We start from the raw sequence: 24,275 nt of genomic DNA, 5'->3' as shown, positions 1-24,275 counted from the left end.
GACACCTCATCATTCTATTTTCTCGTCACATTTAGTGGTAAACAAAGAAAACTAAAATAATTTTAAAACCGTACCCTGACGAGTGATAATTGTTTAAAACACGATCAGGATATTTGGATATTCTGTGCTAAAGGTGTCCCATCCCCCACCCTGCTATAACACATTCGTAGCATAGTTTTTGACACACCCCTTTACTTCATATATACTTATAATGATTTCTTGCAGTATCTGCTCGAAGCTATTTGATTTTACTGCCCCTATTTCACGAATTGTCAACAACTAAGGTGTAAACTACTTAGATTTCTGTTTTGCATCGAAAGGCAAATCAATAAAATAGGTTTCTGCCTAAAGATGGCGTCGTTGCATTTCCTAAGCGTGCAAATGCAATTGTGTAACAATGAGAATAATAGGTAACTGTTAATTGTTTTGTGAATTTAACAGAACGATTTTATTACCTATGTTTTATCATAGACACATCAATCAAAATGACGTTAAGCGTGGTTAAATGACTTCACCAGTTTTATTCATGTTGTTGTTTGTTGCTCAAGGCATCAAAACAGCCGGCGGTACCATAAAGCGCTATCAGTATAAGCTATATACTAATTAAACCTATACATCACCTTGCATGTTGTTACGCAATCGATTGTGTAACACGGTTTTACACCGAAGTCCCAACGGTAAATTCTTCTTTCCAAAATTGACTAAACTTAACACTATGATGATTCATGTCTAATTGAATCACCATCATTTAATCAGTCACGCTCCGATTATTTTTGTCATTGTCATTCCTAAACTACAAGTCACTTTCTTGTATCTAGAAATATATTTTGAGTTTTTCATCACGAACTCTCTGTACACGCGGATTTAATTTATTGTAATGTTATATTATGAATGTCAAAACGCCATGAACGATAAATATATGCTGTATACATTTACTCACTTTAAAGAGACATGAAAACTCAACATGTAACTTGAAAACGCATCAATAAACTATTTTACTTTTGTTGTACTCTTCTTAAATTTGATCGCAAAGGCACTATGCCCGTATTGATTCGATCTTCAGCCCCATCTACAGAAAGAAACGTTGCCGGCAGGTTATTTCCCCGTATTGGTGGTTGTACAGTTGGTGGCGGAGTTGGTTGAAAGATTTCACTCGCGCATCTCTAAAAAGTGTGGGTCAAGTAGAGAATGCGTACTCAATAACGGGTATAATGAGAAATGGATGATAAGGCTGTTAAGAAACTTTTTCTGGCGCAAGAGCTTTCGTTCTTCTTCGCATAAAATCTCATGCCAGAGGCAGTGCAGTACGTACGTATCAACATACTAAATACTAAGTATGGTCACTTACCTCCACTTGTCTACACACATCTTCATACCCCTGACATTGAACACTTGCCAATCGTTGTTCAACTAAATCTCTTATGCTTGTCAGCTGCACTTCACGTCGAACTAGCAAGCTGTTCACTGGTGTGTTCACTGTGGTTCCAACCAACTGTAGAAGAGATACTATGTTAGAAAACAATGTTACAAGTGGTCATAAATGAAAGCTTTATACTTTAATTAATTCTTTTTATACATCAGAAGTTTTTTCTTGATATCTCAGTTGTATGTATTTAACTCACGTTATTTAAAACACAAGTTTTCAACGCCCCAACAATTCCGTAATTGTCAAGTTCTTCAGCAAGAGCTTCGTGAGTCCAACCATCGTTGTTTTTCTGGGCAACTGATGGCCTATTACATATTCCCCTATGTAGAACGCCACGTTTACTTATGCAATGAGCGTAGTGACAACCTGCGGGATAAGAAAAACAAACACAAGTCAACAAACGGCTTTAAAAATAATCAAACGTCTTTTTATTCCTAGGGTAGGGTGGGGGGAGATGAGACACTTTTTCATTCCATTTTCTCGTCCCATTTGGTAGTAAACAAAGAGAATTCAAAGGAATATAAAACCGTATCCTTACGACTCATATATATACCCTTGATTTAAAACTTGATCAGGATATTTGGATAATTATGCGCTAATGGTATCCCTTCTCCCTCCACCCTACTATATCAAAAAGTCGCATTTCTGAATCATTTAAATTGTTTAAAAGTTCCAATCTGTAATGTAAACGCTTTCTAAATCTACTCTATAATGTCATTCTCTTACCGGTTACGAACTGCAGGAAACAACAAACCAGAAACAAAATAGCGCAAAGCTTCATTTTTTAGAAATTTCTTCGTATCAATCAGCAGTGTTACTTCTCGATGATACCTTGAACAAAAGGGTTGTTCTTCCCTCGCTTGGTAAAAGTTTGACAAAATATATAGAAAGTTCCAAATCCGTATTGTCCTCGGGTAATATATGACGCATGCGAATGCTCCGCAATATTACACTACTACGCACTTCGTGGTTGCTAAAACTATTTATATACACAGGAAGAACTCCTAAAGTGTTATCTGTGCATAATATTACTGCATTAAAGCGCCATCTTTTTTTATTAAATGAAATACACGCTACGCATCTTGGTACATAGTAGGTTCGGGGAAGATGGGACACTTTGTCAGACGAGATTTTTTTTATTTTTTTTTACAGACCACCATTTACTGATAAACAGAAATTTAATGTTACAGAAATATTCGACAGTATTATTACGACTTTTTAAAACGCGCGTAAAAGGTGGTCATTGTTGTTAAATAATAAAAAAGTAGGTTAAATAGAAACAGTGTTTTTGAACAGGTAAAAACATGTTAAGGTGAACTTTGAATGTTTTATCTTTCCCCACATTGAAGTTTGTAGGTTTTATTGCCGATTTTTTTGCTTTTAATAAAAAATGCTTTTAAAAGTTCCTATTATCAATTGATGTTCGAAAAATACCCATTATCGTTTAAACAATACTGTCACGGTTCGCCGAATGCCAAATTTATTTAAGTTTAAATGTCTATGTTTCTTTGCTTCATTGAGTTTCTTTACGTGGCAATCTCAGTTTATTCTTGGCGCATAAATTTAATTTCATTTAAGTAAAGGAGTGGTACTAGAGGTCAGAGGTTACATTCTCTACGTGATTGCCCACGATTGTTTGTATTATTATTTGCAATCTTTAAACGCCGAAAATTCAGGTTTTAATTTAGATTAACATCGCTGTTTTAGATTATGTGTATATATATTGACGTGTATTCCGAGTGCCGAACCCTTTAGGCAAAAGAACGTCTGCAGCCGCGACCCTTTAGGCAAAAGAACGTCTGCAGCCGCGACAAACACTTAAGCACATGTTGCCAAATATTTCCAAAATCAAAATAGATGGTTTTTGGGTAATACCACGAATTAGTACTATCATTCCTTTATTAATTGACACCAATTTAATAAAATATATTAAAACACACGTGGAGTTATTTAGCGATTCGCACAACAGGTGAAATTTTACAACTTTGAAAACACACAGGATAAGATGGGACAGTTTAAAATCATTGTTAATTTTGATTATTAAGTGTATTTATAAATAGGAATATACGTAAATAACACGAAATAATACTGTACGCTTTGAAAATTAGGTCGAAACAATCTTTTTCTTGCCCTACTGCTATAGTTTTTAACTTAACATGTTATTTATGTATATGAACTTGTAATAACAGAAAATTGATAATAACTATTGATAAAGTTTTTTTTGCTACAAATTGGGTATTACTACTCTGTTTTGGGCACAAGCCACTTCTCATAAATTATCACCAAGTACAAATGATCAAATTTCGAATATATTTTCAAAATATTATCTTTTTATTATATCAGTATCTTATAGTTAAATAACCCCTGAGATATAAATTACTAAATTAAAAGCAAACCTTTAAAAGATTGACAATGAAAACATTCAAAACTACAATGTGGGGGAAGATGGGACTCTAAATTGAAATATATTTACATTAGCAGTACTCTGCAACTTGTAGTTAACCTACCGAGTTTAACAGGCTGTGCTAGTTTCTTTGCCATGTAAACTTCATATATATAACGTTAAACCGATATTTTTTTGTTGTTTTTATCTCAAATGAAAGTAATATTAACCCCTGCCTATTTTCTTCATGCTTATACCTCAGTGTTTTTTTTACAAAACTAAAACTAGTTTTATGAGACAAAATCAAACTGTACGGAATATTCAAGGTTGTTTTATGAAGCTATGAAACTAGTTTAATCGTTCGCACACGCAAACTAAAAAAATTCATTGGCTTTACTATGATTTAGGGAGCATTAAAAAAATAGCACCTTACTATTTCGCATTTTTTACCTGTTCAAAGTATACTGTTTCTATTTTACATATATTTTTTAGTATTTAAAAACAGTAATCAGCTTTAACGTGCGTTTTATAAAGTCGTACTGTCGAATAATTCTGTAACCTTATATTTCTGATTATCAATAAATGGGGGTCCGTAAAAAGAAAATTATAAAAAGTCTCGTCTGACAAAGTGTCCCATCTTCCCCATCCTATACTTTATTTTTAAATTATTGCCAATTTATAAGGGGAGGATAGTATTAATTCGTGGTATCACCCGAATCCCGTCTTGTAATTTGAATTTGGAAATATTGGGCAATATGTGCTTAAGTGTCCCATCTGCCCCACTCTACTATATTTTACCTCGCGTGAGGCGTGACGGTGCAAGAACAGTCTATATAACACGGGTTTCAAACTTCTCGTGCCGCTTACGAGTTCTATGCGTTTGACACTTTGTTGGTTTGTCTTTTTCTGTATAGTTGACAATTTAGACAAAATTTAGAACCCATTAGTGACCATCTAGTTGGTCAATAACCACCGCCGCGGAGCGATGCATGCGCAGTGGCTTTGCGGCTTAAATTCAACATTCGGAACAAATCATTTATTCTGTTGTGGCTGTCGTGGTGAAAGGTTGTCTCTACTATCAGAAAAAATGGAAAAGCGAACTAAATTTAACAAGAAACTTCGATTGGTCGAACATTTGCCAGAGTAATTATTATTCGACAGTTGAAACTAAATTACGATCCTTTCTAATCAAACTAAACCTTCGCGCGGTATTAACTGATGCTTGTCTGTTTAATTTTGGGATGATCGACTTTCCATACTGTGTTATCTGCTTAATTAGTGCATGTCCACAACGTTTACTATGTCCGCTATGCCCACAATATTCTCTACGTAGTGCATGGACATAGTGAGTATTGTGGACATAGCGGACATAGCAGACATAGTGGACATATAGCGGAGATAGCGGACAAGCACTAATTAAAGGGACCGTTATCTGCAATACGGAAACAGGCTCTTTTATGTTCACATGTTTACGAATTGTAAAATGATTGAAAGTTTTAGGAAAATATTAACGGGTGGATTGTGGCAAAATTCAGAAAACTGTTAATAATCACTGATGATATTAAAGTATTTGGTATACAACAGGAGAAATCGCCGAATCTGATTAATTGTATATTACTTGGTGTACGTTTTTATATTTATCGCTGCAAAGTTCAGATTGCTATTAAAATTTCCATTTCAGCTAGGGACCTCGCAAAATGGTCGTCCATGTAACATTAATAGTATTTACTTTTGTAATGTTTATAGTGAAGCGTCCATGTAACATTATAAACACATAAAAGTATAAACGCCTCGACATTTGAAATTGTCTTAGAATTCTTTATGAATTTTACTTGCTGTATCGCTTCTCACAGTACTTATAAACAGTTGATCATTAGGTAATTTGATTTTTAGTTCATATTGTAATCTCGGAAACCTTTATTTTAGAAATTATATTACTACGGGTTAAGCGATTTGGACAACTGTACCAACAAACTGGACGATAAAAAAAGAATAAAAACATAGAACAGCTTACCCAAACCCATAAAAGGCGTTTAAAATACTGGAATATTAATAGGAAATTGTCTTTTTATATTAATATGAAGTTGTCTCTGTATAGATGATTTTCTATTCATAAAAAATGGGGAGAATTTATTATAAAACTTGCCTCGTCAGCTGAACTGTCTTATAGCAGTTAAACTGACTATATGTAAACATAAAGAACATGGTGCTTGCAGAAGGAAATTAAATTTTACGGGTCGTTGAGGCAGAATGTAAAACATTAACGATAAAAGTTGGCAATCCATAATCCTCGAATTAAGGTTAGTGGTTCGTTTATTTGCGGTGGTGTACTCGGCGGTTAATGAAAGCAAAGCAGGTTTCAATTACTTTAAAGTCACGTTTTGTTCGGTGCAGCTTGATAACAACACGCACGTTTTAAGTCAATGGGATCAAAGTCGGATTTACTGAGCGAATACTGCTGACGAAACAGCTTCGTTGTTTATCTGTTGCATGAGATAATATTGTAGCGTAGAAAAATAAACAAATGATTGACCTAAAGTGTACATTTTGTTTTGCAATTAGGTATTATTATCGTATTAGAGACAACGCCACGAACCCTATGATCCTTTTATTTGTTATACGGATAACTCATACGAGTTATGAGAAAGGGGCCGTGTTCTACTTTTGCATCAATGGTTTCTCAAAACACTCGCGCTTTACCCAAGGCAGTCTGGGTGTCGGGTTACGTTTCCCAAATGTTCGCCGAGCACGAGCTGTACAGACTTCCTACATTAAGTGATCAGCAAGCGTTTTGTTTACTTTCAGGGCAACTGGGTTTAAGAATGACCGACCGATAACCCGAAGTGGTTATTGTAGTTTATAGTTTGTGAGCAATATAGTTACAATGTAGCATGAGTAAATTCAGTTTTCGTGCGACACAGAGTGCATGTTCTTTTACTGAAGTTAGCATATTGCAGTGTAAACACTCGTCAATTTTTACGGCGTGTGTGATTCATGGTTTTCCCCTTTACATAAAACACTCATCATCGCGGTTAAAGTAAATGGTTAACAGTTGCAGTTATTCGTTGATTAACTTTGTATATATGTTTACACCGTACGATAATACTTCGTGCATTTTATATGAGCATACAAAAAGTATCAGAACGTCAGCATCTACTTATATATAACTATATATAGTGCGACGCGTTTTCGCTACGATACCCACGGAAATTTCAAGATTTTGCAGAAAAACGCATTTTACTTCATAAGTGTTCGGTGTGAGTCAAAAGTGAGCGGTGAGGTGTAGATGAGACAGTATCAACCAGAGAAAGAGTAGGTCTCGGGTTATCGTCGCACGCATGAGTTATAAGGTGACTTACACGAGGGGAATATACCTTGGATAGTAACTGTAGTATAATTTATTGTCACCATTGTATTGTTATTACTATACACGATGCGGTGGTATTACGTATTTGCTACTTTTAGTAAAGATTTATTTAAATGCCTATATATAATTCACCCATACATGTATCACAGAGTTTCGTCGCACATTTCTTGCATTGTTTAACATGGCCGCTGACCAAATAAAAGAAACTGCCCCAGATGAAGAATGCCAAAGTTCTAAGAGTAGAATTCGAACTTACACACGACGTTGGTTGGTGTTGGTGGCTCTCTCTGTTCTGGTCTTCACAAACTCCATGTCAAGACTTGCCTTCGGACCGGTCGCTTACACAGCAGCTTCGTTCTATGAAACAGAGGTAAGTAATAATGCAGCCCGTTATGTTCTATGTTTATTATTAAAACACGCATAATGAAACAAACCACCCGATGTAGTATAGATACTCATAGCACGCGACGATGCGAACTGAATATGAGAGCGAGTTTGTTTGTAAATCCACCGACTCATAATATAAGGTGTTTGTGCAAATCGTTGGGACATATAACTTATCAGAGCATGAATACAAGAACTGCTGATGCGTAAAATGGTGGAAGATGCAGCGTTTTGAACACGATTCTAGTAAACTATTCAGACATCCGATATAAGCAATACAACCTGGTTCAAATTTGGTACTGTCAAATATAAATTGTGATTTACGCACAATGTTGTACCATGTCATGCGTGACGCGTATAATAAAGCACTGTCGCAAACCCTCTTTGACCAAAGCATTGAGTTTCGTTACGACAGCGACAACAAACAAACGTCTGTGGATGTTTACAAATACAGACCACAAACAGCACGCGTGGTTGGAGTTAATACCGTATAAAGTTTGTTTGTATCACATATTCTACTCTGCTTTTGTCCAGTGGCTCTTTTCAGGTTTGAAAACGTGTTATTTTGGTCAACCAATCAGTTGCGGGAAACTTATATAAAGATATTAATCATCTTAGAATAACGAAGTCGTTTTTACTATTAAAAAATGTCTTTTAAATTACCGAAAATCTGCCTCGCTATACATCGAAACGTGCGTAAAGGAGCATACCAACGAAACAAAATTGTATTTTGAAAAAAAAACATTTTCCGCCCTCTGTGCACCAACTCAATGATAATTATTAAATTGTCTAATGACGTATTTCCCTGCACCGATTTCACCCTTCTTCCGAACCCCGATCAAATTTCAAATCTAACCCGGTCAAAGGTATCAAATATCGTGACCATGATCGACCTTAAAGATTGGATTATTTTCCGAGTGTTATTACACCCAATACCACCTAACTGCGTAAACTTACGTTCACTTAACACGCATTACATATTCAATGGTAAACCAATGTCCGCCAGTATCGGATTAATTAAAGTGTAGCCTTAAACATTACACGTGATATATTTATGTTTACCAACAAATGGGACGAGAAAATAGAATAAAAAAATGTCCCACCTTCCCCCACTATTTAATCCATGCATATTGCCTTTGTTACTGTAACTGTATTATGGCGTACTTATTTAACTAACACTTTATTAAACCATAGCTGTGTTCTAGTCGGTCACGTTTGCATATATACCTAAGTGTGGCAAAAAATTACTTTGTATATGACATAAGGTTGGCACAATTAATTGGTTTGCGATCGTCTATATGGTCGTCGGGATTCCCTTTGGATTGGTTGCGACTTGGGTGATGGAAAAACTAGGACTTCGCACCTCGCTTGTTGCAGCAGCGTGGGTTAATCTTGTTGGATGTATCCTCCGAACTTGCAGTGCGTTGGAAGGATTAGAAAGCATGGCGAGACTCGGTCTCGTGTTCACTGGTACGTTTGTTGATTTTTATACTATCATTTTATATGTATATGTATATGTTTAACCTACGGGAGCTTGAAAATAAAAACTTCATTATGCAGGCCATGTGTTGTCAGCCATTGCTCAGCCGTTCTTCATGTTTGCACCGACCAAGGTATCCGCTGTATGGTTTCCTGATAACCAGCGAGCAATGGCCAACACTATTGCTACAACCAGCAACCCACTTGGAATACTCGCAGCTAACTTGCTATCCCCCATCATTGTTAAAGAACCGAATAATATTCTGCTCATGCAGATTGTATTCGCGTGCCCTGCAGGTAATCAGCGTGTCCATGTTGACTGCTGTTCCTGGTCTTTAAAAAACAGTGTTTTGTTGGATGTATACGCGTATAACTTTCAACATGTATGCAACAGAACTCCGGGGTAAATACTGGGTTATTGGCCAATCTTTGATTGCGACTAATAGATTTTCAAACCTATGTCCTCAGAAAACAAACGTAATTGAACATTTGGCCACCAGCCAGTAGCAGCGCGTGCTTTAATGGTAGCAACGGGACATCTGCATTATATTTATAATCCTCCCGCCCGAGAGGCGAACAATACCTGCAGTTAAAAACAGATTTTCCGTTTTATATTTAAAAACACTTGCTATGTTATTTTGAACAGTATTTGGTGCCCTATTTGCAACCTTTGTTATACGAAGCAATGCTCCTCCGTTGCCGCCGTCTGAAAGCGCCGTAACAAGATCAGAGCCCTTCTGTGTCGGACTGAAAACTTTGGCGAAGAATCCGTAAGTGTCCGTATAATTTAAGGATTAACGTATTCGAGGGGCGATTTTATCTCGGGTGAAGGTTGCGATAGTTTGCTTTATTGCTGAGCAGCCTTAGGCGCATCGCGTGCAGGCAGCTAAGTTAAGATAGTTGCAAGTAGAAATCAAGTCAAAATAAATCTCCTGAAAAAATGGCCATTTAATAAGGTCTAGTCATTGAAAACGAAAGCTTAACGAAGGTACTTGATTATGGGTCATTTTAATGCCATTCTATGATCTTGCGGTTGAAGAGAATAATAATGCTTTGAAATTGTTTTTTCGTATATATAATAGCTTTTAAACGTGTCAATTTGGGAAAAGTGCGTTATTTTTTGCCCAATTGAGTGACCTATATAGGCCTATATAAATATGTACGTATAAAGACACGTTAATTCTTATAAAGGGACCTAAAGGATATTTTATTAAATATGATATGGGGAAGTGTTAGATTAGTTGGGTTGAACCTCGCCGTTTTGATTTTTTTTTGTTTCAAGTTCTCGCTATAGGTTTATTTTTAGTAATGATATGTTTCTTGTTCAAATTTGGAGATTATTGCTTGCGAAGATAAATATAATAGTCAAGCGTAAATGAGAAATATATATCAAGTATTTTCTATTTGTCACGACCTCTAAGATTAAGATATTTCACAGTCTGATTCATGCTTATCCATGCAGACAATACTGGATCCTGTTTGTCAGCGTAGGCGGTGGAGTCGGGATATACACTGCAATCACGGTTTTCCTTGAGCAAATACTCTGCCCATGGGGCTACTCGGATTTTTTCGCAGGTGTTGTGTGCGGGACTTGCCTTGTAGTTGCTGGGGTGCTTGGTGCGTTAATGGCCGGCATCATCGCTGACCGGACCAAACGATTCGTGCTTGTGGCAAAAATCACCTATCTATTTTGTCTTGGAGCGGTTTCTATGTTCGCGATTGTGCAGGTACCCGTAGAATTATTTGTAAAACATTGTTGTACTAATGTTAACACCATTGCATAGTAATTCATTTAACAACGAGCAATTATATGCTTGCCTTTTCATTATTTATTTTTAGAATCGAGCGATGCAGAACGCGCTGGTGGCTGTAGCCTGTGGTTTAATCGGTTTCTTCGGCATGCCACTCTTTCCCCTTGGCAATGAATTGGTTGTCGAAACGACTTATCCAGCAGAACCATCCACCAGTACTGGCCTGGTGTTTCTAAGTGGGCAGCTCCAAGGAATGCTTTTGATATTGGTTCTACAAAACGTTGCAAAACCTGTTCCGGAGATATACAAAAATGCCACACGGTGTGTAAATTTTGCAGTTTATGAGCATACATATTTTTAAAATCCTAAGTGTACTATAGTAGGGTGGGGGAAGATAAACAGCTTTTCATCTTGTTTTCTCGTCTCATTTGGTTGTAAACTAAATTCAAAGAATTATATACCGGAACCTCACGACTCCCATCATAAACGGTTGTTAATTGTTTAAAATACGATTAAGAAATTTGAATATTATGTTCAAAAGATGTCCCATCTTAACCCACAGAACTATACAAAATTCAAATAATATCTCAAGTATCTTATAACATACACAACATTTCATCACAAATAAACAATACTCTGGTAAAAAAAGGTGTCATTCCGAAAGCTCTTCAGAAAAGTGGATACGGCCCACCGTTCGAGACATGACAGTGCCTTGTTACGTATTGATGGGATACGCTATTCTTGTTGGTCTCGTGTTTGTCATATTTTTCAAAACGGATTACAGAAGAATTACAATGGAGAGGAAAGCAAGACAAAGGTGTGTTATATCTTACTTTAATTTTTTTTATCTTATAAACTGAAAGTTTGTATCGCTTTCGGTAATAGTTAATTTTTACATGCAGCGATAGAAAATTATCATCTGGTTCATGCAAAACACCTGAGTTCCCTGAGAGCAGTAACTCATGCACGAGTGCAGATTGCCTACCAACTGGGCCGGGGGACGAACTAAAAAAAGGATAATAGCAAACCCGTGACTCGTCCTTAAGTGATGACTTTATGGCATCACTCATTTATTTCAAACGTGGCATGTCAAAACAGTTCATGGTTGACGAAGCTGAAACACAAAACGACAATTTTGTCATGCTTTGGTTTTTTCTCGACTTGAAAGTGACTGCTTGAGAATTACGTCACTGTTTAAAAGTCGATTTGTTTCTAGTCTCTCTTTTCTCTGCGATAATTTGTGCTTTTGTGGTTACTGTTACATAGTTTATTGTCGAATTTCAGTCATTGGGGTTTAAATACCCATGTTCTTTAGTCAACACCATTTTACTTTTGATTATTAAATATATCACACGAATTGTATGCACTCCACACATACGGCATAGTATATTATCAGTCGAGCATGTTAGAGGTCGCATTCTTAAGACGTGGAAAAATAAACCGTTAATTAGACCAAGCTATATAATACGAATAAAGGGTTTTAATTATTGTTGTCGACTCAAAATTATGAAGTTGTTGGCTCACTGTTACACTAGTGACGATTTTTTCGGTTTTGCACCTTGACATTTATAAAGCTGTTTACGCGAATTTAAATATTTAGAGGTAACATATACAGTCTTAAAATATAATTAAAGCATCTCCGTTACCCAACAACGTACTGTAGATAATGATCATAATGTTCTGTGGTAAATCAGCACAAGTTAGAAAATACGATTAAGTTAACATAAACCAAATATGATACGTCATAACATAGAACATTTGGAGCGACAAACCTTTATGGAAATATGTTATATATCACCAAATTGTAACGATTACTTTAAATGTGTAGAGTTAGTAAATAAATGAATGATACGCATTACCTTATACCTGCGTGTGCCGGAAAACGACAATCGTTAAACACGAGTGTCCTAGCTGTTTCCTACACCTCGTGCCAGCTTACGAGTTACCACGCAGGCCTATGTTACTTTGTGGGTGATATTTTTTTTATTTTTTTGATGTGTGGCCGATTATTTGGACAACCCATTAGTGACTACTGCTGTTAAGTGTCCTGCCCAGGAAAACATACTCCAACAATGGTAGCAGCGCAGAGCCTTGAACGTTGAACCCATGTTACTTCTGGGTTAGAGGCAGGCGGACTAACCAACTGCGTTACGACGCCGGACTTAAGGCAGGAAAACAGGACTTTTTTAAAATTTATTTCTGCGGGTACCTATTTGATGATAGAATAAAACAAATAGTATAATATTATTCGTATAATAATATTATAGTATAATAACACTTAATCTTTACTACAAAATTACTTTTGCGCCATATGGATATACCAGAGCCATAGAAATACCGAGTAGTCCAACCCATTGTTACGTAAAAGACAAATTGAACGGCAATTTGGGTTCAAAATAACACAGTAGGTATAGGGAAAATGCATGTTTTTCGGTAAATTAGAGAAAAACTTGAGTCTAAAAACAAATTTAAAGGTTGAAAAGTGTAAAAAACAAGTGTTATTTGTTTTCTGTATCAAAAAAAGTCAAAAAATGGAATTAGAAGCGGTTGATTTGTGACATTTTAGTCATTTAATGGGGGTAAATTTATACGTTTTTTCAAAAAAATGTTTGGTAATGTAAATAGAAGCTGTTTTACGCCTTTCCACAAAAAGAAATCGCAAATAAAACTCAACAAGTTCGTTTAAATTCATTGCGAAAGTCACCGCTTTTGCTCTATTTTGAACACACAAAGACGGCAGTTGGACTACTCGGTGTTTTTACGACTCTGGGATATACAGGCTTTGAATGAATGAATGAATGAATGAATGAATGAATGAATGAATAAATGAATGAATGAAATTTATTTCGTCCCTTTGGTCACGTTAAGGAAAAAACAAGAGAGTTGTCAAAAGCGAAAAGACAGGTAGTAATGATAAAACAACAGTTGTTAAAACACGCCTATTGACAAAAAAAAAAGAAATAATGTTTAGCAATGATACAACTTATTGGGTACGGTATAAGAATGATAGCTTACTTGGGTAAGCAGTTTTTTCCTGTATCCAAAGCCGTGGCAATGTGGTTAGTGCACCTGCCTCTAACCCAGACCATGACCCACTTAACGCACGACTTATGAATACACGTAAACTGCTTAGAAAATAAGACCCACCAAGTATTATTCATGGTTACATGTAAGCTGACACCAGGGTGTATGAAACATCCATGTTATAACGGTTGTCATTTTTCTACTAAGACAACCTATCAGTGACCATTGGGTTGAAGCAATTGCCGTTAGGTATCTTGCCCATAGACACATACGCCCGCAATGTTAGCATCAATGAGCCCATATACCCTCTGGGTTAAAGGTAGGCGCTTTAACCAGCTGTGCAACGGTCATACTATCTTTGATTCGGTCCCAACGTAAGTGGAATATAAAACCTCGCGTAGATTTAAAACAGCTCTTATACTGTTGAGACTTTGAAAGTTTAAGATAGTGAATCCGCTAGTTATTTTGACTTTCCTTATAACGATACGTGCCCATTAACTAAGGCTCAGCTCTCCTGTTAAAAATTATGTACGCACGTGATGACGTCATACCGTGATCACATATATGTGTTGGAAAACAGAAACAACAAAGACGCGTAGAAATGTTGATACTAAGTATTTAGTATTAGAAGTATCTGTACAATTATTATAGTTCGTAAAGCAGTTTTAGTTAAAATAAGATTGTGGTGAATATAAAATCAGACCGAAACAATTAACAAAACACGCATGGCGATGACGTAAATCAGACCGAAACCAATTAACAAAACACACGACGATGATATTATTTTCCCGACTAAAGCTCGGGTATATACTACTATACCAGTAAGATGGTTCTGTTCTATATATACTATGGTACGGTGTATATATTAACATCTTCTATAATTAATTGTATTTAAGCTAATTTTTTATATATTTTAGCACTAACAATATTACCAGGTGTACAACACATTAGGATGGCTTCATTTGTTGGAACAGTTAGGGGTGGTCTGACAACCATAACTGTTGCTTTGCTAATTGTAATGTTTTGTAATTATTTAAATAGTCAATTTCGACCAAATGAGCTTCATGTACTGTCAGCGAAACGGGAGTGGGATCTGTTTCTTGATAGCGGGCTCCTCTCTGAAAAACAAACCTCTAGTACACAGGACAGTTTTATTCAATCAGATTTTGTCATCAAAAAAATATCTGACTTGGTTTCTGTGGATACAACGCCCAAGTCAAGAAAACAAGAGGAGGTTGTTGGGTTTAACAAACAAGATGATTTATCTGGAAATTTTACATTTGTGTTAAACGAATTAATGGCGGCCATCCAAGTTCATAACTTCTACACAAGCTTGTGGGGTTGTAATGCTCTTCAGCATCCTCAGGTAAAAGATGTTCTCTATGAGACAAAGCATAACTTCGCATACATAGCGGAGATAAAAGATTTGGTGATAGTCCAAATTGCTAAAGCAGACGTAGATGAGCTGATAACAGCTAAATGCGGTTCTTCTGATGCTGATAATAGTAAAAATGACCTAGACCGATGTTTTTTATTAAAGAACAAAAAGATTCTTCAAGAAGCTGTTGTTTTGATGCAAATTTCACTTCGAAATATTGCAAACTTGATTGGCCTATGTGTGGAGCGTACAGAAAAAAGTAAACGTCCTGTTTTATCTTCAGCTGGTGTGGTATTGATAAAAGAGTTTGGGACTCCCGTCAAAATGGAACAATTAAAATTGTCATCTTGGATGGACAGATTAAAGATATGTTATGACCTGATGAACTTAGTCCACCACTTTTCCAATGTTCCTGTTGGAAGCATAAGGCTGGAAAGTTGGAGTCCAAGTAACTTTGTTGTCACCCAGCAAGGAATTATTAAGCTGACAAATTTTGACCAAAGCCTAACACGGAATGAACCATTTTGCCAATCTGATAATGATTGTTTAGTGAATGGTATTAGTTGTCGCATTAGTTGCCAAGCCAACCGATGTGTTGGTTACAACAGCAAGAAAAATCTGTATGAAGTAAATAAGTCGTTTTTGTCCCAATTACTTAGACACAATGTACCAGCTGAGCATTCAGATATGATATTTAACACCATATTGGCGGGTGTTAACTCCTTAAAACTCACGGCCAAGGAAGTAGCATCCGCTATGCAAGTGATACTTCCTCATTCTCCACCATCATTCAAACTCATTAATTCAATTAAGAATGAGAAATATAACGATAATCCAGCGATTCTTAGCATGAAGAAACTGCCTGATGGGTCACAGGTTGATTCTTGGGAAAACCATGAGTCACAAGTTTCCATCAACGAAGTTCCTGGCCAGTTTAACCAGGCCAATATGATTGAAAAGCAAATGCGTGTACTACAGCCTGAACAACCACAACAGAATGGAAATGCACCTGATGATTTTCATAAGATTGATGATGCTGATTTTCCAGGTCGTTATGATTATTACTGTCCAAGAAGTAAAGCCGAGTGGGGGTGTGTTATGTCACTTAAAACAGTGGATGAGGCGAGACAAAAATGTCTGGATGATCCGAAATGCAAAGCATTTGTTACAATACCACATCTCAGAAAAGAAGGGTGGATTATAGCAATCCTGAAATCAGATAACTCGCAACCTGTTGACCATGCCGGCACCACTGTGTATATCCGTATAGGGGGCACAGGTGGTAAAAGTGACTTTAGATTGGCAGGACCTGTTCCAACTGTGCAAAAGAATGTAATTCGTGAGGATTGTTTAAGGGACATCATTGAAGCGCAGGTGGCAACTAGGAGTCATTACGAAAATGCATTGATGTCATCTCTGGGTTGGAAAGACTTTTCTGAACAGCAGTTCCAGGATATTATACAAAAGAGCCGAGTTGAAGACGCTTCCACATTTAAACCTGCACGAGGGAAGTTGGCCAATGGTGGACAAATGAATATTAATCTTAATTATGAATCTTCAGTAAGACCAGCACTATTTCTTGCCAAAGCTGGCCCAGAAGAATTTCATGCTGTGCAGATGGCAGTATATAATCTTGACCGAACTTTAGGTTTGTATAAAACTGGTGTTTCTTGTGAAAGACGACTGGATGAAACGGAGTTAGCTAAGGCCGGTTTTCCAGTTGACCTTGGAGGAAACCGGTTTGATAATTTCAGACCCTTGAAACAACCTGATAACTCATTAACTGGAGTTATTGTGCCGAAAATTGTATCCCGTATCACTGTGGAGCATTACATCTCTGTACCTCGTCTTACCAGCATTACCAGTGCCGTAACTCCATTCAGCAGAAAACAATGGGATGACTTGGAGTATTTGTTGCTAGGATTTTTAGCAGCTGTCCCGGTCCCAACTAAAGGACATCAGAGCATAAAGGGCCACTTGGTGCATGTAAAAACTGATGAAGCATTCTCTCATAACAACAATGAATATTTATCTTTTCTTTACAATTGCCAATTTCCTGCTCATGTAATAGAAACGCTGCAGTTTAGTCGATCTCATAATTGTGACCTGGCAGGTGAAATTACTCCCCCAGGAGGGGATGTTTATCACAAAGTGAAAGGTATACTGGATCAAAATGTTGATCAGCTGTTACAACTTGTTGATCAATGCATTAACAAGTTTGGGGAATCTCTTGTGCTGTACAACTCTGTACTAAAGTAAATAAACCTGGTTAAAGGATACTATAATCATGTTTTATGAACATTATGCAGTTACCTTTTTGTTGTTATATTTATGCTATCTCAGTGCCAGTATATTAGGAGTCAATATGTTATGTAATCTGTGTATAGGTGGTTAAGGTACAAACATTATTAGCCCACTTCAATTTATATAATTGTGACTTGCCAGTTTGATAATTTCTAAACACTTATTTTTAAAGCCCATTCAAAATAGGCCTAATTAACAAATCTGTAGTTTTGCTTTAACATTATTGTCATGCTTTTTCTCCCATATTTCATGTTTTCCCTTGGACTTAATTTTTATTAATTACATTCTAATTTTTTATACTCCGTTGTTTTTGTGGTGGCTGTGTATTTTTTGTACAACTTTCATATTAGCAGGCAGCTGTAACTTGTAAGCACCTGTGCTGTAAATATTGGTGCACCTAATTAAAATGAACTTATATTTTTAAAATCATCTTTCATCTAACAAATCTATTTTCTTTGTATGAATTTGGCATTTTTATTCTTTGTATGAATGTCAATTACCTTACAGCACATAAAACTCTAGTTTATGTCAAACAAACCAAGTAGTGAACTTGTACTGGTTATATTGTACTTATTATCTTCATCTATTTATGCACTTCCCATGACATTTTATTCTCTGTAGATTGCCTGGCTATATATCATGGTTAAACTGTTTTCATTATCACTCTTCTACAAAGGAGAGTCCTGCGTCATTCCTCTCATAGCAGAATATGATACAGATTCATTTTCCTTCTTTCAAAGAAAAAGGTAAACAAAAAGTTTGAATTTATTGTAATAGTTCTTAATTTTAATGTATTATGTATTTGACTAATCTTTACTTGGCAATTTAGAATATTAAAGAACAACATATCATCAGAAATGCTTTCATAGGCTTACCAATGTATAACAGCAACATTTTACTCTTGGCTACCCTTATTTATGAGGCTTAATTCTTTTTCAGTGTGCAGGAATTTCTATCTTTTACATCGAAAATAATTACTGAGAGAACTCATCCTGGTATGAGACAGTCTGTAAAAGAGCAAGAGCATTTGTGTCATGTTTATGTTCGAGAAGATCGTCTTGCGGCTGTATTAATATCAGATGAAGACTATCCACGTAGAGTGGCATTCACTGTGTTAACAAAAGTTTGTATAATGCCTTAATATAAAAATTATTTATTTCTATTTATTTTATCAGAGATAGATTTACAAGTTACAGTAATAATTGAGTAAAAGCTACATAGCATTCGAGTGCTTATTAGTATTAAGTTCAAAGCAGCCACCTATACATTTTTAATTCTCAAAAGATACTGGGTTTGAAGCTGTCAACATTATGGCTGTGTGTGCGTCATTGCTTGGAAAGAGCTTCTCATTTTTTTAAGCCAGTTGTCACTAATGGATTTTCTAAATTATACATAAAATAGTAAATACACACACAACTTTACATATGCAGTAACTTGTAAGTGGGCTCACAAAAAAACTAAACACCTGTATTCAGTGGAGCAGCTAAAAAAAATAAGGGGGTTTAATCACAAAATTGGCTGCGCCGCTGCCTGTATTCTAACTTAAAGGGGCATACCAGTGAAAAGTAAAGATTTGTTTATATATGAATAGAGATGTGTGATCTAGCTAAAGGTACCATCAAAAAAATGTGACGAAAAGTACCATTAAAGTTTTCTAAAATAATACAGCTTTTAAAAAAATCGCGTGAAAATCATAATAAAAGTTTGTGATTTACATTTTATATATTCTTAAAGAAGCAGCATTCATTACACCAAATCAGAAATAGAATTTGATTTTTCTTCTGTATTTTAGAAACTATAAACGATCAAAATGGAGTGAAATTAATAATGGAAAATCCAATACATTGCGCCACTGCAATTTTTTTACTCCAACAGTTGAATTTTTGGTTTTAAAACTCATTTTTTTCAAAAGCTGTTTCATATATTTAAACTTTGATGGTAGCTTTAGATCACATTTGGGAATATCTATCAATACACAAATTTTGATTTTTCGTTGATATGCCCCTTTAAGAAGTTCTCCTACCACATAAGGATAAATAAGTGACATTTATCATTACTCTTAATATTTTATAACAAAACAAAGCTGTAGCTGCATGCACTTGACATTTTTTATTTTCTACAGGTATGCGAAGACTTTGCCAAGAAATTTCCACCATCAGAATTAAATAATCCTGCCCCTATGTAATGTACTTAATACATGTATACATAGCACCTGTCTAGTCTAACCATTAACTTTATTACAGGAATATTCAGTTTGAGGGTGTGAGAGAAATGTTGTGCAAATATCAGAATCCTAAAGAAGCTGACTCTATGAGCAGAGTACAAGCTGAACTAGATGAAACTAAAATTGTATTGGTAAGACGGAAATGCAGCATTTGAATAGTTTTTATAGGAAACTGCCTGTTTTTCCCAATAGCCGTCATTGCTTGTGTTTTGTAAAACTTTCATTAAGACCAATTGAAAGCCCCATGTCGACAAAGAAAAAATGTCTTTTTGTACTGAGTACATTTTTTATAATTTACATTTTCTATTTTATGTTGTGTATTACCAGCGGTGTTAAGGTGGCCTTGCAGTTGGAACGTTTATAGGAGTTTGAAGATCTTCATTTTATTCTTTTAAAATATATATTTGGGATAGCGGTTAGTTAGTACTAATTTATATTCAACTGTTTAGCATGGGACAATGGAGTCATTGTTACAACGAGGGGAAAAACTAGATGACTTGGTGGCAAAATCTGACCAGTTAAGCTCCCAATCAAAAATGTTTTATAAACAGGTCAGTTGTTTCTGCAGTATATAAATCTTTTAACATTTCATTTATCTTCAAAGATTATGTGAATACTTGCACCATTGTTCTAAGTAAATACCACTTAATTTTGTTTTTAATTTTAAATAGGCCAAGAAAGCAAACTCCTGGTGTTGTTCTATTCAATGAGGGAGGATTTTTTTACAAGAATAATAAAAAAACTAAGCTGAAGTCCTTCACATGCTAAATGAATGTTTATTTTACAACAGATTTTTTTCTTTTTTGGGCTTTCTTGTTAGTTTAATATTAATATATATTTATATATGTTCTTCCCAAATTACGTCTTGCTTGTCGTATGAATTATGTTTTTTCAATGTGCAAAATGCTTTACTTCACTTAAACTAGTTATTCTGTCTTTTCTGATGTTTTTTTTAAAGCTATAACACTGATAAGGTATCTTATGTTGTAAAGAAAAGTAGTGCTATATCAAGTGGCCATTGGCCAGTTTTACCAAGATTTGTTTTTACAGATAAAGATACACATGAAACATGACAAACATTTATGGAAAAAATGTACAATAGCTTATCGTGCGAACTTTCATTTAGTATAATTTTAAGGGTTATTTCCATTTTTTAATTAGAACATGGTTCACTTCATCAAATAAAAAGAAATAACAGTATTTAAAAAGATTACATTGTAAGAAAACTTTTAACATTGCACAGATTCTGTTTGATGTACAGAACCAATCCTAACTGTTAAAACATAACTGAATGTTCAGTTTTAGCCAGAATTTTAATACTAGGTAGTTTCACCCATGACCACATAATACAATGAATATGCATGCAAACATATTAATCAAGTAAAACGCCTATTTGTCACTGAATCTGAAACCTACACAGTACAGGAAAATGCAGTTTGTGTTATCACGTAATAGTTTTGGTCATGTTTTATTTTTTATTAAATCATTGTAAAGACGTTTTTCCACTTGTGTTTGAAGAATATTATCTCCTTCTGGAAGGTTGTAACTGACAAATACTTGCTTCCCAGTTTTTTTGCAAAGTCGACTGGCAATCGTTGAAGCTGTGGACGACGAATTGTCACCAAATATGTTTTGGGCAGTGGTGCCGTTCTCGTATTTGTTCTCCATTGCGATTGCAAGATTTGGCATTGAAATAGTTTCTGGGTTGACCCAGAGAACGAAACTGTCTTTTAGGTCAAGAACGTGTACGTTTATCAACTGCTCATCGAGGGTATACTGTAAATGTCGAAACTGTAAGGAACAGTCCATTATCTTGGACTGGCCAAAAATTCAATTACGCTATTCTTATATAAAACGATATCTTGTTTTGCTTGTTATAATCTTTTACACTATCACAGAACAGAAATAGGGCGAGAAAAACGCTTAGCGTGTAAACTGTGTTTCCGCTATGCAAAAGTAAGCGTTGTCAACACACATTTGCATTAAGTAATGCATCATAGGATAATAAAAAAACATTTCAAGCAATGTATTTTACCATATTGTTGTCAGATAAAAAATGTTGACCAGTATGATTGTAAATTGTCACAGCTGATTATGTAATGTTAGAATCGAAATAATTAAAGGAAGCACTGAGAGGGAAATCCCCGATTTTACATGCTTAGCTTTTAAAGAAGTTTTAACTTCCAAGATATGTATAGAAAGGCAACTTTGTTACCCTTTTGTTAACTGTCTACTTTAATTTGATTTACAGATGTATTGTAAACTATAAATATGTTTACCCAAACGGTAAAGCTAGTAACACAAAAGTTGCCCACCGTTTCTTCTTCATTAACTTTCAACGTAAGAAATCTACGAACGTTACCATGCGCTAATTCGAAGTTAAATTTGAACATTTTTGGACCACCAGCGAATTTACCAACAGAAAAACACTATCATACATCCACTGCTTTAAACGGAAGATATGGACACAGATTAGTAAAGCTATGGGAGCAACCTGAATATACAACCAAGCCATTGAAAGTTTATAGAACCGGTGGACGTTTACCAACTTCAAGATTTGGATCAGGTACATTTTATTTGTTTCAAATGTGAAAGTTACCGTAAATATACTAATATATTTATCACTTAGGAATATGGGGAAATGTTGTACTGCTCTCTTTAGTTTTTCTATACATGGAGCTATACAGAGAAGACGGAAATTTTTTTTCTGCTTGGAGGCGATGACAAATTCGTTTCTCTATTCTATGGGAAGCAGTTAGTTTCACGGTTTATACACATAAGATATAAACCCCTAACCCCTAACCCTGACCCCTAACTCCAAACTTGTGCTAATCAAACAAAAAAAACTTGAAAAAAATAAAAAAGTATTCCACTGTGCGGGACTCAAACCCGATAAAAATGAAACAAAGAGAGTATACGACCGCACACAAACCGTTACACCACAGACTCGACGACAGTAAACAGAATGAAAGAGCGTATATAACCAACCTAATGTGGAAAATATGTTTTTACTAGTGTTTTATATTTTTATAAAGGTATTATTATTTAATTAATTTGTTTTACACTTATTAACACTTTGTAGTACTGTTTTGTTCATTTTTCCGTATTTTTTAATTTAAATAATTACCGACACCTAGCGGAAAAAGTTTTCCGTCTTCTCTGTATAGTCCCATGTTTTTTCTATAGTGCCATCGCCATGTATATTTATCAAGGTATTAGGTTTGATTCAAACAAATGGTAGTATCATAATTTTCTTTGTTAATTTGTAGATGAAAAGGTACCAGGCAAAAAATGGACATCAAAAATTGGGGGAGGTTTACCAAGGCAGTGGTATTGGGTGGATAATAATAGACTGACTTTTGAAGAAGTGAAAAATGAAGTTATTTTTCAGGAAAGGGTAAATCTAAAATTACACCACTATGTTTTATTAGGTTTGCGATACTGGGGTACTTGGGTACACAACCCATTGTTCTATTTCAATCAAGAATTTAACTGTGGATGAGCGGTGTATCTTCATCCTGATATTAAAATAGTTAAACTCACTGGATTCCACTGAAACACCAATATAATTTTGCAATAAATTGCTTTGTTGTACGATTTAAATTTCAGTTCTGAAGACGTTTTCAGATTCTTAAAGTGATGGAAGACGACAATAGATCCGGACACATTGCACTTGTTGCTGGTCCGTTAAAACAAAGATGGATACTTGCCACTGAAACTATGAAACCTGGACAGCTTATCACTAACTGTGCAACGGAATTACCGGGAGGAAGTTGGTTTAAGTTTATTATTCGCTTGATTGATCTAGTGCAGGGGCGGGCAACTTCTCCAGTCGGTGGGCCTGATATGGGAAAAATAAAATAATTGGCTAGCCGGATTCATGAATCGATGCATTAATCGCGTATTGCAAAAAAAAAACAGGGTAGGAGCACGCTGAGTAATATGCAAGAATAAAGCAGACGCGTCGTAAAATAAACACGTCTTGAACCTCAATGTCTCAGAAGTAACACTGCTGTATGGACATAGTAGGGATTCACACGTGGATTCATTGCATCATAATAGCGATTGTTTGACCTGGCAATTGATTACGACCATAGGCGCTGAATGCGGGCCTGCAAGGCCTGCGGGCAGGCCCTCACAAATACCAGGGTACTCCCGCAGGCCCTGGAATTTTAATGCGTGCGTCATGTTTATTGCCTTTCTTACGCAAACTTATAGATCATATTCGCGCTGATAATACTAGAATAACTCGATAGGATCATTGATATTTTCATTAAAGTAGTAAATAATAAAAATCCAACATTTATAAATGTTCCAGACCGCAGTTCTAACGGAGACGTCAGTCAAGGTACGTTTCGGTTGCCTGGCAACTTATCGTGCGATAAAAGCATTTGTGTCTGTGACGTAACAACATTCGGTTCTTGGTAGTTTCAGAATTTTTACAAGGTTAAAATAAATTCGGCTCAATGTTTGGTTTAATAAATATTTCAACATGTCCAGTAAACGCATTTCAAGTACCCCACCGGATTTTCAATAGAATACCCCGCCGTCCAAA

The 24,275-nt window shown here is 35.7% G+C and overlaps 5 protein-coding genes across 7 annotated transcripts in view; 4 read left to right on the top strand and 1 right to left on the bottom strand.

Annotated features, from left to right (window-relative positions):
• Window positions 1–851: 851 nt before the first annotated feature.
• Window positions 852–2,310, bottom strand: LOC100181188. The gene is made up of 4 exons (XM_002128424.5): window positions 2,153–2,310; window positions 1,623–1,792; window positions 1,349–1,492; window positions 852–1,163 (listed from the first exon to the last, which is right to left on the bottom strand). The coding sequence occupies exons 1-4, from the start codon at window positions 2,205–2,207 to the stop codon at window positions 996–998; spliced, it is 537 nt and encodes a 178-aa protein (XP_002128460.1). The 5' UTR covers window positions 2,208–2,310; the 3' UTR covers window positions 852–995.
• A 631-nt stretch (window positions 2,311–2,941) lies between these two features.
• On the top strand, window positions 2,942–12,279 carry LOC100178825 (solute carrier family 49 member A3-like). Of its 2 annotated transcripts, none has more exons than XM_002128464.5 (9): window positions 2,942–3,102; window positions 7,326–7,546; window positions 8,826–9,030; window positions 9,121–9,336; window positions 9,686–9,809; window positions 10,502–10,766; window positions 10,879–11,111; window positions 11,440–11,607; window positions 11,693–12,279. In XM_002128464.5, the coding sequence occupies exons 2-9, from the start codon at window positions 7,358–7,360 to the stop codon at window positions 11,808–11,810; spliced, it is 1,518 nt and encodes a 505-aa protein (XP_002128500.1). In that variant the 5' UTR covers window positions 2,942–3,102; window positions 7,326–7,357; the 3' UTR covers window positions 11,811–12,279. The 2 variants fall into 2 exon arrangements, with proteins under 2 accessions (XP_002128500.1, XP_026691291.1); XM_026835490.1 differs by lacking the exon at window positions 2,942–3,102 and adding an exon at window positions 6,763–7,159.
• A 2,449-nt stretch (window positions 12,280–14,728) lies between these two features.
• LOC100184284 lies at window positions 14,729–18,118 on the top strand. Its single transcript, XM_002128602.4, has one exon. The coding sequence runs from the start codon at window positions 14,767–14,769 to the stop codon at window positions 17,449–17,451; it is 2,685 nt and encodes an 894-aa protein (XP_002128638.1). The 5' UTR covers window positions 14,729–14,766; the 3' UTR covers window positions 17,452–18,118.
• On the top strand, window positions 18,079–21,220 carry LOC100176507 (synaptobrevin homolog YKT6-like). 2 transcript variants are annotated; one of them, XM_009860910.3, is made up of 6 exons: window positions 18,079–18,242; window positions 18,436–18,619; window positions 19,619–19,677; window positions 19,740–19,851; window positions 20,170–20,271; window positions 20,771–21,220. In XM_009860910.3, exons 1-6 carry the CDS (start codon window positions 18,136–18,138, stop codon window positions 20,849–20,851), a joined length of 645 nt encoding a protein of 214 aa, XP_009859212.1. In that variant the 5' UTR covers window positions 18,079–18,135; the 3' UTR covers window positions 20,852–21,220. The 2 variants fall into 2 exon arrangements, with proteins under 2 accessions (XP_009859212.1, XP_002128592.1); XM_002128556.5 differs by having other exon boundaries at window positions 20,392–21,220.
• Window positions 21,221–21,950: 730 nt separating this feature from the next.
• The window catches only part of LOC100186731 (39S ribosomal protein L2, mitochondrial), a 6,318-nt gene continuing 3,993 nt past the window's right edge, over window positions 21,951–24,275 (top strand). Inside the window, exons 1-3 of the mRNA XM_002128706.5 lie at window positions 21,951–22,286; window positions 22,990–23,117; window positions 23,348–23,492. Coding sequence (XP_002128742.3) covers window positions 21,992–22,286; window positions 22,990–23,117; window positions 23,348–23,492 — 568 coding nt within the window. The 5' untranslated portion in view covers window positions 21,951–21,991. The remainder of the gene's footprint in view (window positions 22,287–22,989; window positions 23,118–23,347; window positions 23,493–24,275) is intronic.

Source organism: Ciona intestinalis, chromosome 8, assembly GCF_000224145.3.
Source record: "Ciona intestinalis chromosome 8, KH, whole genome shotgun sequence".
Lineage (NCBI taxonomy): Eukaryota > Metazoa > Chordata > Ascidiacea > Phlebobranchia > Cionidae > Ciona > Ciona intestinalis.
The sequence above is the reverse complement of the archived record's forward strand: the minus strand, read 5'-3'. Positions and strand labels throughout refer to the sequence as shown.

Excerpts from the sequence above, each read along its gene's own strand:
- LOC100184284 (XM_002128602.4), top strand. The coding sequence starts at position 14,767 with ATGGCTTCATTTGTTGGAACAGTTAGGGGTGGTCTGACAACCATAACT.
- LOC100176507 (XM_009860910.3), top strand. The coding sequence starts at position 18,136 with ATGGTTAAACTGTTTTCATTATCACTCTTCTACAAAGGAGAGTCCTGC. Across the intron at positions 18,243-18,435 it reads TCCTTCTTTCAAAGAAAAAG|TGTGCAGGAATTTCTATCTT; the intron begins GTAAACAAAAAG and ends ATTCTTTTTCAG. Across the intron at positions 19,678-19,739 it reads TTAAATAATCCTGCCCCTAT|GAATATTCAGTTTGAGGGTG; the intron begins GTAATGTACTTA and ends ACTTTATTACAG.
- LOC100181188 (XM_002128424.5), bottom strand. The coding sequence starts at position 2,207 with ATGAAGCTTTGCGCTATTTTGTTTCTGGTTTGTTGTTTCCTGCAGTTC. Across the intron at positions 1,793-2,152 it reads TTTCCTGCAGTTCGTAACCG|GTTGTCACTACGCTCATTGC; the intron begins GTAAGAGAATGA and ends CTTATCCCGCAG. Across the intron at positions 1,493-1,622 it reads AAACTTGTGTTTTAAATAAC|TTGGTTGGAACCACAGTGAA; the intron begins GTGAGTTAAATA and ends TCTCTTCTACAG.
- LOC100178825 (XM_002128464.5), top strand. The coding sequence starts at position 7,358 with ATGGCCGCTGACCAAATAAAAGAAACTGCCCCAGATGAAGAATGCCAA. Across the intron at positions 10,767-10,878 it reads CTATGTTCGCGATTGTGCAG|AATCGAGCGATGCAGAACGC; the intron begins GTACCCGTAGAA and ends ATTTATTTTTAG. Across the intron at positions 11,608-11,692 it reads GAGAGGAAAGCAAGACAAAG|CGATAGAAAATTATCATCTG; the intron begins GTGTGTTATATC and ends TTTTACATGCAG.